General features: G+C 38.2%; 2 protein-coding genes across 3 annotated transcripts; one reads left to right on the top strand and one right to left on the bottom strand.

The window, feature by feature from the left end:
* The first annotated feature begins 177 nt into the window (after nt 1-177).
* LOC149026731 (uncharacterized) lies at nt 178-2,521 on the top strand. Its single transcript, XM_089155787.1, has 2 exons — nt 178-1,000; nt 1,996-2,521. The coding sequence occupies exons 1-2, from the start codon at nt 178-180 to the stop codon at nt 2,346-2,348; spliced, it is 1,176 nt and encodes a 391-aa protein (XP_089011913.1). The 3' UTR covers nt 2,349-2,521.
* Nucleotides 2,522-2,581: 60 nt separating this feature from the next.
* LOC149026730 (14-3-3 protein 7-like) lies at nt 2,582-12,296 on the bottom strand. Of its 2 annotated transcripts, none has more exons than XM_089155807.1 (7): nt 12,101-12,296; nt 10,196-10,502; nt 8,734-8,821; nt 8,465-8,574; nt 8,088-8,236; nt 5,429-5,463; nt 2,582-2,728 (listed from the first exon to the last, which is right to left on the bottom strand). In XM_089155807.1, the coding sequence occupies exons 1-7, from the start codon at nt 12,165-12,167 to the stop codon at nt 2,645-2,647; spliced, it is 840 nt and encodes a 279-aa protein (XP_089011933.1). In that variant the 5' UTR covers nt 12,168-12,296; the 3' UTR covers nt 2,582-2,644. The 2 variants fall into 2 exon arrangements, with proteins under 2 accessions (XP_089011933.1, XP_089011942.1); XM_089155816.1 differs by lacking the exon at nt 2,582-2,728 and adding an exon at nt 4,271-4,592.
* Between the last annotated feature and the right edge of the window lie 1,340 nt (nt 12,297-13,636).

Genomic DNA, 13,636 nt, shown 5'->3' with positions numbered 1-13,636 from the left:
TAATCTTTGCTTGGAAGCTAAAAAGAACGAAACATTCAAAATTGAGCTTCTGGGACTCTTCCTTCTCTCCAGAAAAGGGTAAATCTCCATCTCGTGATAACCTAGAAAACAAAAGATTTGGTAACCTTCTGATTTTCTGCCATCAGAGACGTATACAGAGATTTCGATCAGCCAAGGATGATGGAGAAGGAAAGCTGGATCACAACCATGGCACCGTTGCTATTACGTAAGCTAGTAACCTCTGCGTTTGTTTTTGCAGACCAATCGCTTCACAACTTATCGGAAAGATCCAGAATCCTTCAAATCATCAGGGATCTCCTTCTCTACACCTTTTTGTTCTTCCTTCGTTTTCTCCCTGGATTCTTCCCTTCCCTTCTCACCACTGTATCGTCGTTCCAGTATTCCCCTCTCAAATCCTCCTCTGCTGCTCTCGCGACATCAACCACACCTCGAGTTTTCTCTTCCAATAAGGGGGTTGGAGATTCCAGTCTTGCTAGAGCTCTCTCGCAGCTTCTGTCGCTGATGAACGAAATCCCCGTCAGCTCTCGGAAGTACGAAGTCGTCAAGGGTCTGGCGGAGAAGCTCATCGATGAGAACCTCCGTGAAGATTGCGAGACTCTGAAAGAAGTCAACCGTGTAGCCCTCTTTGGTGTGTTCTCCAAGACTCTTCGTCAGCTTGAAGCTGCCATGTCGAAGCGTCAAGAGCACCACCCTATCGTCGAGGTCGTCGGGTCCAGGCAAGTTGGTCGCCGGAGTAGCAAGGTCATGGGAGCTATCAAGTCATTTCGGGATGGTGCAAGGAGCGTGTTCTTTACTGACGGTGGTGACGGCGGTGCTTCGGCTGAGAAGTGGGCGGCGGAACTGCTTTGGTTGGCTAGGAAGATGGTGGATTGTGGATTTGTGGACGAGGTGGAATGGAGGTGGGGAACGGCGACGAACTTGGCAACGCTGGCTCTAACGGCGGAGCCGCGCCTCCAGGGGTCGCTTGTCAAAATCTCAGGTAATTTGTAGTTTTGTTCATCATCGTTTTTTTCCGAGTTTGAATCGTTACAAATAGTTGACCCTGGTGGGGGATTTTTTTTTTTTTGGGGGGGGGGGCTAGGGGACCTACTTACAAGTGGGACCTACATAAGTCTCACATAAACTTTCCCTTTTTTTATATGGTGGAAAAGCACGTGCGAACAATATGTACTTTTCCCTAACAAGAGAGATGATCCAGATTTCAACCTTACTTGAGTAGATGATCCTAACTCACAAAGGTGTGACGTGACAGTCCGCACCTGAGATAGGGTGAGTTCGAGGAGTCCGGATGCGCTCCTCCGACAGGTTACCACCACAAAAAACAGGGGGGGGGCCAGGGTGGTGATGGGAGGGTTTTTTCTCTTCTTTTTACATTTTCAGTGGTGGGGCCCACCTCTTTTGTGGTGGAAAACCCGTCGGGGGTGATGATCCGGATTCGAGTTCGAGTCGTCTCCTCCATCTAGTGTTCCATCACATTCATTTTGAGTCTGGATCAGCAACCCCTCTCAACGCTTCCTGACTACAAAGATCAGTGGGACCCACGATGAAAAACACCTTTTGTACAAATAATGCTTTCCAGTGGAGGAGGTGTCCATTTCAAAGTAAAGCCATGAAAGAAATTATATCTAATGGACCATCCATTTTTCTATTATTTTTAGTTTTTGGATGTGATTGATAAAAATGTATCCTTCGGCTAGAGAAAAATGAATGGTCATTTCTGACATGATAAAGTTCCTGTCATGTTTGGTGCTCCATTGATCTGCCACGTGATCACCCTTTACCGTCCGGATCGAATAGATTTAACCCTTGGTTATTCTTTGTTTTGGCCACTTTCCAATCCTTGGTTCCTTAACTCGAAGGAGTAAAACCCAGTGTGTTGTTCCCGTCTTTCTCAATAGAAGTTTAATTACCAAAAAAAAAATTGTGCCTCGCCTGTGTTTTATGTTGAACATATTTACGTCCTCTCCATGGCAGCGTTCTTGTTCAAGCAAGTCAAAAGAATAGGAGAGGAAACTGAAGATGAAAGCAAAGCAGACCAACAAAGGGACATCAAGATGAAGTTGCTAATGACGTGGCTGCCATTGCTGTGTCATGCAAGCAATGGAGTTGATGCACCCGTGTTAAGCAGCAGAGAAAGAGGGGAGCTGGAGAGAGTACTGGAGGAGATGATTGAGATGTTGAAGCAAGCTGAAGAACAGGAGAAAGTGTTGGCTCTATGGGTTCATCACTTCACTTCTTGTTCTTCCTCCGACTGGCCCAACCTCCAAGCCTGCTACACTCGCTGGTGTGATGCATCCCGCAAGCTTTTGCTTCTTCAAGGAAGCTAGCAAAGTTAGACCTGATCCATCCATCCATCCCACTGACCTGTATCTGTATCTCTAAAAAGTAAACACCCCAAAACTATGTGAAATAGGTAGTCATGTATTTTTTATTTTTTTTTTTGTTAAGACAGTTATTTGGTTAGAAAAAATGATGAATATATTCAATATTTCAAATTATAAATTCATTAAACAATACATTGCATTCGTAAGTTGTTAGTAGTCTCATTAACACAAAGAAGAAGGAAAAAAAAAACTCATGGGAGACCTCTTTTAAGGTTTTCAACAGGGGAAAAAAAGAATACCTATGAAGAAAGTACCAATTTCCGTTGCCAAGAAAAAGCAGAAAGAACATCTGCATATAATGGTGATCCAACAAGAAAAACCTTCTGCCAAAAAAAAAAAAAAACAAGAAAAACCTTTTTTAGTCGGGGGGAATTCAAAAAAATAAAAAACATCTGCACATGACAACAAAAACACTGGGTCTATAAATAATAAAGATGGAAATTAAAGGTCGTTGGAAGTCCGAATCATCTCCCTCAACAGGAAGCACAAAAGTGCTCCTGTCACCTCATGACCACAAATTACAGGGAGCCCACAAAATTAGGGTGATAGAATTATTTTTTAAAATTTTTTTTGTGGGTCCCATATAGTTTGTCGTTGTAAAGTTGTCGGAAGAGCACTCTGTGCTCTCCGTCAGGAGAGATAATCCACACTTTTTTTTTTTTTTCTTTTTCAGTAGTTAACCAATCCGTGTGTTTGAATGAATGTATTCTTAGTTATATTACAAATTATAGCACAAGGAGGCAGATGCAAAGTCTCAAATTTTCTGAACTAAAAATAACATAGACCAATCTAAGGGTACAGATGAAAGTATGAGGTAGACTTTCTCCCTCCTAATTTCTCTCTTCCTCCTCTGCAACTCAATATCCAACATCATCTAGTACAATTCGACTAAAACACTGATCAAGATGGGAAGAGAATCAAAGGAAGAGAAGAAGAGAAAACAACTTTACTGTTTCATCACCCATTCTTCCCACTCCTTTCATCATCCAAAATCAAAGCCTATGATTCTTTTACGTTCTTATCCCCTCATCCTCGACGCCATCAATCAATCTTTTTTTCCACTACTATCTTTTGGGACTTTGATGCTTTTAGGAATCTCATTATTTTGGAAGAAGTAACGATGGATATAGATTGGGTTGATTTCCTCAAAAGGTATGTGAAATTGGTTATAGCCACCGCTGTGGTTTTTAGTGCTTGTGCTTCTGTCGATGGTTCAGATGCTTGGGTTAGCTACACAAAATGATCTATTCCATTTTAAGGGCTTTTGTTCAGTTGTCTGCGATTAGATTTCTGCTTCATTTTATTACCAAAAAGAAAAAGGGATTTATGCTTCGGTTCATTTTCAATTCCCTTGGATTCGTTCTTCAGTCCACTACTACTCTATCAATTTTTATTTTTTATTTTTATTGTGCTCGTCTTTCTTTGTCTAGATTGCTGGTTATTAAGTTCATGGACTGAGGATAATTGTAGAACACTTTTGCTGTACATGGGATAATTAATCAAGATACAGCATTGCTGGGTTGGACGCTAAGACGGCATAGGAGAAGAAGAAGAAACGCTAGATGTGTCTGATTATTCGGGTTCTCAGAGAAGGGTGGACATAAATTAAACGGGTCGTTTAACAGGGGTATTTTTATTTAAAATTGGTGTTTCAATCTTAACCTTTTAATCGGTACAATATAATACATGTGTTAAGTTGTAGTGGTGCACAGCAGCTCATCTTTTTCTGCTGGCTCTATGGCTTCATCACTTCACCAAGCCTGCTACACTCGCTAGTGTGATTTGTCCTGCAAGCGCTTGCTCCTTACAAGGAAGCTAGCAGAGTTGGACCCAAAAAAAAAAAGCCTACAAAGAAAATTCCAGTTTCCATTGATAAAATCACCACCATCAGGAAAGGGAAAACGAAAAAGGAACAAGTAATGGTGATCCAATAAGAAAAACTATTTTTAGTTGGGGGAAGTCGAAAAAAAAATCTGCACATGACAACACAATCACTGGGCCTACAAATAATAAATAGAGGAAAAACAAAGACGAACAATTTTCTAGCAAACTATTACACAATAAAAGCCAGGAGTCAACAAGTTGGTGCTGGAAGTTTGGAACTAATGGGTTGTCAATGCACACAGCCCCGTTCACCTAGCCTGACAGAGTCCCAGGACAAACACTCATCTTGTGACCCAACTATTTCTGCAAAAAGGGTTTTGATTTGTGGTATCAAGAGAAAGCATATCCATCCAAAGAAGAAATAAATCAGGCACAGATGAATAACATGCTACAAGGACAAGAAAGAAAGTTGGATTCTAGTGAAATATATATCAAGAGAAAGCATTATGGATCCAAAGAATATAAATAAACAGGCACCGATGAATACCATGCTGCAAGGACATGAAAGAAAGTTATGGATTCGGGTGAAATAAACGCATCACAAAAAGTGTTGTGATAACCACCATTTAACAGTGCCACGAAGAATTATAGGGGTACTGTTTGATCAATCAATTGATTTTCTCTAAAGCAGTCTTCAACAAATTATTTTGGTAGAAAATTCAAAAAAGTTATTTTAACAGTTAGATCAAATGGTAAACATCAAATTACGATGCATTTTACTCGCTTTTTAGGTTTTCCTTCCTGGTTGGGTGGAGAATTGCCCTACTAGCCCATTGGGAATGTGCACCAGGTCTGCACAGAATCCTCTGAGAACCTATGGAAGCCATAAGGGTGAGTTCCAAGGAGGAAAGAGAGTTGACAAGACGATGTTTTATCTAAGGCAATCAAATGGTGCAGGCATCATCTGCAATTGCATGCATGCCACCATTTTACATATCTTATTCATAAAGTAACACAACCAACACTCTTCCATTTCCTAAAGCATAGGGAGTAGCCACCATTTTAGAACGAAACCAACTAGAAACAGTTATCTAGGCATTCAACCTCTCCACATATTATTGTAGAATCAACATAAACGTGAGGTAAACTAGATAAAAAAAATAACATCAATTAACGTTGAGCAGTGAGTAAATGCTTACCTCTTTCTCAGGTTCATCAATCTTGGATTGGTCACCTGACAGTCCCAAAGAAACATCATTAGTCAACTGCTAAGCTATTAGCCAGAGAGCTTCACACTTTTAAATTACCAAGTAACAACATCAGAGAAATGAAGAACAGGGTATTCACATAAAACAAATCACTGAAAGAAAGAGACCAGGTGGGTCCGGGAGACATTGTTACCAAAATTTGTTACCACTTTTTTAGTGGGGAAGTTGGATGGGATCGTTGAGAAGATGGGACCCAATAATCGGGGTTTGGGGTGGCAGTTCAAAGTGCCACATCAATAGACAAAGTAACCAATGAAGTGAGACATCAGAAAACAAAGCAATTAATAATGTTCTCTAAGGTTTTGTAAATTTGACTCCCTAATTTAACCAAACAAAATTGGTGTGAAATTTTGAAGTGCCACATCAGCATTTCCTACCCTGTTCAATCTAGTTCAATGCATAGGTAGGAGGAAATTGGAAATATCCTCTTGTTATCAAAATCTGTCAAGAAGTGAGGAAGTTTTACTCCCAATCGAGTCTCTGAGTTATCATCTTGTTATCAACATCCATTAAGAGGTGTGCAAAGTTCACTTCCAATTTAGTCTTGCAACTGCTCTCAATGCAAACGCACACTCTCGACGAGCTAGATCACGCTCTGCCAATCCTGATTTGGTCTACCTCTTAGCCCAATGCATTACTGAAATCATTTTGCTCATACCCTAATTTTGATAAGCAATTCCTTGGCCACCACTGGGTATATCACCAATCTCTTAAAAAAGCTGGCTGGAGTGTGGGGGTCGCTAGGGAAGTTGACATCATAAGCTTAGGCAATGGAAGAACAACTGAAGGCAATGAATTAGAGGCTACACTCATGGCAATTTGTTATGGATTACAAGCAGAAAAAAAAAAAAAAAAAAAACTACAGATTAGCATCAAGGAAATATGGTGCAATCAGCCAGCAGTAGTTAACTTACTATCCAATCCAGATCAGTCCGCTTGGCCTCTTATTTATACACCACTCTTGGTGAAAATTCTACTTGAGGCAACCTGAGATTTGTTTTTTAAATTTAAATCCCCCACCCTCCTACAAACCTTCACTACTGCTATAAATAGTAATAGCCTGGTAACTAACTCTACCGACATTGGCCACGGTTCTTACCAGATGCGAATTGTAACTCTTCAAACTATCTTTAAGAAATGCATTTTGTTTTATGATAAAAAAAAAATCCTTGGCCACCACAATGGTTGCCAACTATGTGGGTCTCTGACGACATAAGCAAATGGTAAATTACCCCTGCATCATTGAGGCTGTGATTGAAAGATGGAGAATGCTTGGAAAAATGTACAGCTTGCCCCTACCACTCCTTGCTATGATCCACAAATCTTGACAAATGGCCTACTATGACATACTAGTGAACAATGGAAACTTGAAGTGCAAACCCACTCTTCATGCGAACCAGAGTGAACCTAAACTTTCCAATGACAAAAAAATGGATGCATCGCCTGGAAATAAATTTCAACAGAATTTAAAAGTGAAAAGACATGAAAGATGGGTTTCGCTAGAAAGATCCACCACAAATGCTGATCTAAAGCTCCAACCTTATTCTCACTAGCCTCCAGCACTAAAAGCACATCATTAGCCTGCCTGAGGAACTGTAAAGCTTCATAGACATCACTCAGGAGATGAAAATCTCTAGCCAACGACAATTTGCATCTCGGTCAAGCTCTGTCAATAACCAAAAAGATGCCGATTCCAAGAAAAAACAAACCAAGACACAGAGAGGTATATGGCTTGGAATAATTGAACAAACAACAAGGCAAAATTTATCTTCCAGCCAGTTTAAGGAAGCAACAATAACAACAACAAAAAACGAAAAAAGGCCTTGCCCCAACTAAATGGGGTCAGCCACATGGATTCTTGCCTTCCAATCAGCTCTCTTTGAGGCCATACTAGATACAAGGCCTAAGCTACGCTAAGTCCTATCAACTTAACAAGAAATGAGATACTCAAGCACTTTCTTGACTGGAAATAACTTAGCAGATATTGTGCAGGTGTAACCGAATAACCATGCATATCAGAAGCCACAGCTTTGGCACCATTGTTTAGCTAACCCGTAAAATGAGCATAAGCCAATGACAAAGTAAGTTTTCCAAGTAGCATGCTTAACAGCTCTCTAGTTATTTTTGCAATTTCCACTCACAGTGCAACACTACTACTAAACCAGTCATCTCCTTACTCCAAATAGAATAGATAACATCAAAGTAAATAATGGGCAGATATCTCAAATTTACATGAAAAGCAATCAAAGATGTTTTTTATTTTGATTCCTCTAACTAGTTACTCTAATGAGAGAATAGGCCCGCCAATTTCTTTCTTGAGGTTTAAATTCACTTCAAAGGCTACCCAAAATCCAGCATACTGAAAATGGCTTATGTTAACACTTCCTTCCCCACACTGACTACTCTACTCTTATCTTTACCAAGACACTAGTAGTCTAGAACAGCTGAACAGGTCAAGAAATCACTAAAAAGGAAATCAAAATCAGTTCTTAGTGTAGAAAGACATAGAAATTACAAAAGAAATAACAGATGAAAAGGAGAAAATAAAGGAACCATTCCAAGGGGAATAAAAGGATTTATGATCATTTACCGCCATCATTTGGCAAATCTGAAGTCCACAACGTGAGATTATCCCTAAGAAGCTGCATTATAAGAGTGCTGTCCTTGTAGGATTCTTCATTAAGGGTATCAAGTTCTGCAAGTGCTTCATCAAATGCTTGTTTACCCAGATGGCATGCCCTGTGTACCACCGAATTGGCATCAACAATGAAATTCATAGACATACATTCCTCCACATTAAATGAACCATTATAATCATAAATAATCAGAGGCAGCTTCAGGAAAACAGTATTAGTGACTTAGAACAAAGATGAGAACTAAGAAACAAATAAAGAAATCAAAAACCTACATTTTCAAACAGCAACAGAAAACTCAAAGGAAATCTGAGAGCAAAAGATTCACACAAACCTTTCGGGGGAATTTAATATCTCATAATAATATACTGAAAAGTTGAGGGCCAGGCCAAGTCGGATAGGATGAGTTGGTGGTAGATCTGTCATAGCAGTACTAGTAGCAGCCTGCATCATTATAAATAAATTCGTTACAACCTGAATTATAAATTATATAAATGGTCAAAGTTAGTAAAAGATTTATAAATAAATAGATAAATAAACCATGTTGGGGGGTGGGGTTGGGTAGAACTAGTGTCAGCACATGAAAGAAGATCTGAAAAAGACCTCATAGGCCTTGAGCGACTGGTTGGCAGCCTCTTTGCGACTACTTCCTGATTTAAATTCAGCCAAATATCGATAGTAGTCTCCCTTCCTGATAAGAAAAAAGGATCACAATGATAAATCTACTTTAGTGTTATAGAGAGAGAGGGATGGGCTAAACGGGAAAAAGAAATAAAATATAACAAAATATGATTTTAAAAATTCAAGAAAACCAAGAAATATGAAAATTAAAAGGAAAATGAAGGGGTAGGATTATGAGGTTAGTCAACTGCTTTTTGAATAATGGTCACAATTCACACCAGTATTATGTGATAAAAGAAAATTTCAAGAATAAACATAATTTTAGTGTAAGCCTTGACCTGGGTAATATACATATTCGGCCTTTGGTTCAAAGAGTTTTTGTTGTAATGGACCAAATTAATAGGCCAATAATATGGATAGAAGCTAGGATTATAAGATTAGAAATTAGTCTAGAGTCTTTTTACTTAGGAAGTTTGCTAAGTCAAGTCCACAAATCATTAGGAACTTAAATCCATATTATATTCTAAATCAGGCTTCTGCTTTTACAGTCCTAGTTTGAGTAGGGTTGTCAAGCAATTGTTCGAGAAGCAGTTTACATTCCAAATCAGTTAGGATTTTTCAAGAGTCAAATTTTGAAATTTATATATAGATGTAGAGGCCAATGGCCTCAGACAAATCTATGAGATATAACTTTCAGTTTTCAGAAATTTGTGCTACTGTGAATTCAGTTTTGCACCTTGGATTCCTATCCTATTTATCTTCCTCCTAATCTTCATATCATTATTTATCAAATTTCCACTTCCTATATCCTGCAACATTTTTTTTTTCACAATTCAAGCCTGTTCTGTTGCAGAGAAGATTAGAAATTACTGTTTTGCTTTGGCTCTAAACTGAATTTGAAAGTCTATTACAGTGCTAACTGGGTTTCTGTGATTAGTTCTATGTTTTCAGTCAATCGTTACTGGCTAGTTCTTGTCTCCTAGTGGCAGCAGAGTTACTTCTCTTTCCTATTGTTACACTTGCCCCAAATTCTGTAGGCTGATTTTGTTAGTAGAATAAACTGTCCAACTGAAGTTCTGATCTGCTTAGAGATACCTGAATTCTGTTATTAAAGTTTTCCAAATTCTGGTTTTGTTTCTATCCATGCATTAAGCAAGTTTCTGATTTGAAAACTTGAAAACTTGTTTGCATTAGAATGTCTTCAGTTAAAGTTAAATTATTCCTCATACATTCAGTGGCAGGACACATGAAAAGTGATTTCCTAATTCTCCTCCATGTGTGACAATGACAAAACATGCAAACCAACGACTTCTCTTACTCAAAAAGCTGGCAGTCTTCATTTCAAGTAACTTGATATGCATCAAAACACAAATAATCTTTATCATGTCCAATATCATATTCATTAAATCTAAGAAAAGAGACAATAAAAAATAAGGCTTCTCACATCTTATAGTAGAAAACTGTTGATTCTCCAGTTGATGAGGATGGGAGGAGATGTTTGTCAATAACAGACAAGATGTCACTGCAAATATCCGCAAGTTCATCCTCAACCTTCTGCCTGTAATCCCTTATCCTCTTAACTCTTATCTCATTTCCTTTTGCTTCCTCTTTTTGCTCAATGGAAGATAATATCCTCCATGAAGCCCTTCTCGCTCCAATCACATTCTTATACCCAACTGACACCAGATTCCGCTCCTCTACTGTCAGTTCTACATCCAATCTAGCAATCTTCTTCATTGTCTCAACCATCTCTACATAAGAAAAGCAAACAGAAGTAAAACACCATCTTTGATGATATTTATCCAGAAAGAAGAAGAAAATCATCTTCCACGAATAATCTTCATCTATAATCCCCTTAAAAGGTACAGCTAATTTCCATAATATTGCACAGTTCACAGGAAGAGTAGTAAGGAAATTGCCCCCCCCCCCAAAAACCCCCAAGATTCTGCTTGTGCAGAAGCCTTCAGCACCAGGTACACCCTTTTTCTAAAGTCAAGAGAGGTGAATCTCATGGATCCAGTTGGAAGGGGGGGGGGTTGAGAAGACATATAAATCAAAGAAGAATATGAAAGACAAGGAACAACAAATAAAGCATGCAGAATGCAGTCTAAGGCAAACAATTAAGGTCTACCTCTGAAGAACGTAAGAATCACTGAACTCAGCAAACTTAATCAGGATGAAAACCAACACACTCCATGAAAGAAATTCTATGATGTTTAGGGAGGCAGAGATCAGGCCAGCTGGCAGACTGAAGGCATTATTGCTGCAAGGAACTCTCGAACACATGTGAGTATCTGGTGCCTTCTAAGATTTGTCATCATGTAATCCACATCTCATCTAATCAAGTGCGAATTTATAAAATCAATTTGACATTGCCATTCCAAACAATTGGGCTGAGCACCAAATTTGACATGTGGCCTATATAGGGGATTTACCTGGCAAAATAACCAAATGACTAGCCTCATGGCAAGAAGGCAGCCAGATCCCTTTTCATTATTCTTTTGTAGCGCAAAAGAAAATTTTACATCTCTTACTGAGTCAGACAGTGCCCGTATTTGTTTGATTCACCCCAAAATCTTCCATGTCAGAATTAGAGGATTTGAGTTGGGGCCAGAAACAACTCACATATTGACTGACTGGCTAAACTCCAAAGAAATTGACAGGGGAAATGGTGTTATGTCTACAATTAGAATGTCAGTTAATATATCACAGACCTCAGATTTGTTCTAAAGTATAGTTCAAGCATATTAACTGTGAATAATTGATGTGTTCCTATGTTGCAAAATTAAAACAACAAAAATTAAACTGAATAACGAGTACAGAACACGAGAAACTCATAATTCCATGCAGCACAATGTACATAGAATCAAATCAAATCAAATCAAATCAAATCAAATCAAATCAAACCAAATCAAACGCCTATCGGAAGAAAGGCAGCATAAGAATGCTCCCACGAACAGCCAGAAAATTCGAAAGAGAGAGCTAAAAGCACACAAAATAAAATAAAATAAAAGCAAAGGAAAATGAATACTAACATTAAATACGGTACAGAGAAAATCAGAAGAACTTAGTGTTTACTGCTATCCCACAGAGTAGAACAAAAGTAATCGTTTGATATAGTCTGATCAAGCCACGGATTGCTGAAGGGCTTAGTGTGAGGATGACACAGAGCAAACTGAAAAGCAATATGAATGGCAAAAAAAACAAATCAAGGAAGACAAGACTAAAATCCATGCATTGTAATCCAACATTCAGAACCAGCATACGGAGTAGAGTAGGAAATTCAAACAGAAGATTTTATTCGAAATTTGATACGGCAAAGAAAAGAAAAGAGAGAAAGAGTAATCACCGTCATATCTCTCCGCTTGCTCTGCAAGCCTCGCCATGTAAAGAGATCTTTCCCTGTCGTTCTCCATCTAATCTTTCTTCTCCACTTCCAAAGTCCAAACCCTTTCTGGTCTCAGAACTCTTCTCTGATGCTGCTACTACCCTGCCTTCACACTTTCTTTTAGGACTGTTCTGTTCACCGTTACGAGTCTTCTGAGTCTCTGACTTCTCCCGAAAATACTCGGCAGTTAGAAGTAACTGCTTTAGAGATACACGGTTCCAAGACGAGAACCACTAGATCAGGATTTTGTGAATGACGATCATTAGATCGACGGATATAAATGGATTAGAAACGTTTTCCGAAGCTTTATCGATCCATGGGATAAGAAAAACAGTAATAGATTTGTTTGATTCGCTGACGAATCTGGACCGTCAAATGATCCATTTCTATATTTTTGGTTTCTTTCTTAAATTAGTTTTTACTTTTTACCTGCTTCAGAAAGAAGCGGAGGTGAACGTTTTTCCAAATTTATGATGAAAAAATATGAGGAAATTACAATTCTCTACCCTCACAAGAATTTGACGAAGAGATCTCTAATCAACTTGAGCTAAAATTCAAGTTGCTAGGCAACTACGAGGGATAGACTAGTTGGTAAAAATTCAATACCTTCAAGTAGGAGTTTTGAGTTTGAATTTTTTTTTTTTTTTTTTTTTTTTTTGTTGGAATTGAAGTTTATCCGGACTAGCTTGCGCGCACCACGATTTACTTCCTCAGGGGGAGCTTTATATTAATGCTGCCGAGTGGGTGTGAACCCAATAATAACCATTGAAAAAATGTAGTCAAACTATGCATAAGCTAGACCAAACAAGGAAGTTTTGAAATGATCATCATCCAACATGATTATATATACCATTTCTGGTAGTGATCTTGGTAAGATATTTCATGGCTTTTGATGGAAAGTGACTTGAATTTCGGCCACTTTTGGGGGGTGTCAAATGCTCAATTTGGTTTTGTTTATTCAAGAGGAAATCAAAATCAACCCAATAAAAACTCAACAGTGAAATCGTAAGGAAGTTTTGCCATCTTTCACTCCAATACCACTCTAAATACCTAACGAGTGAATTATTTCGCTAATGATTTGTAGTTTTTCCATTTTTTATCATCTTTCCATACAACTCATAAATAACTATGGAAAAAATTATTTTCTACTTAATGATTTGTAGGTTAGTGTCTTTCTATTTAAAGTAAATTACTATGTATTCCCTTTGTTAATATATTATTACGTTTATATTTGTGTGTATTTTAAATTATGTTGATTCATTGATTTGATTGCAATGTGTTATTATTATTGGCAACTAAATGTAGCATAGTTAAAGTTTGTATTAAAGTAAAGATTCTATGAAAAATCTCGGTTCTCTATTGTGTTGTTTGAGGGTGATTAGCAATTTAGCATTACTATAATAGTTTTGATGCCTATGATAAGTTTTAAGAGTTTTAGGTGAAGTGAGGGTTCCTCAGTATAATAGATATCACAAGATATTGCATAAGATTTTTTGG

The sequence above is a fragment of the Hakea prostrata genome, chromosome 1, assembly GCF_041222555.1.
Source record: "Hakea prostrata isolate BN-2017 chromosome 1, UWA_Hpros_2, whole genome shotgun sequence".
Taxonomy (NCBI): domain Eukaryota; kingdom Viridiplantae; phylum Streptophyta; class Magnoliopsida; order Proteales; family Proteaceae; genus Hakea; species Hakea prostrata.
This window is presented reverse-complemented; position numbering and strand designations above follow the sequence as displayed.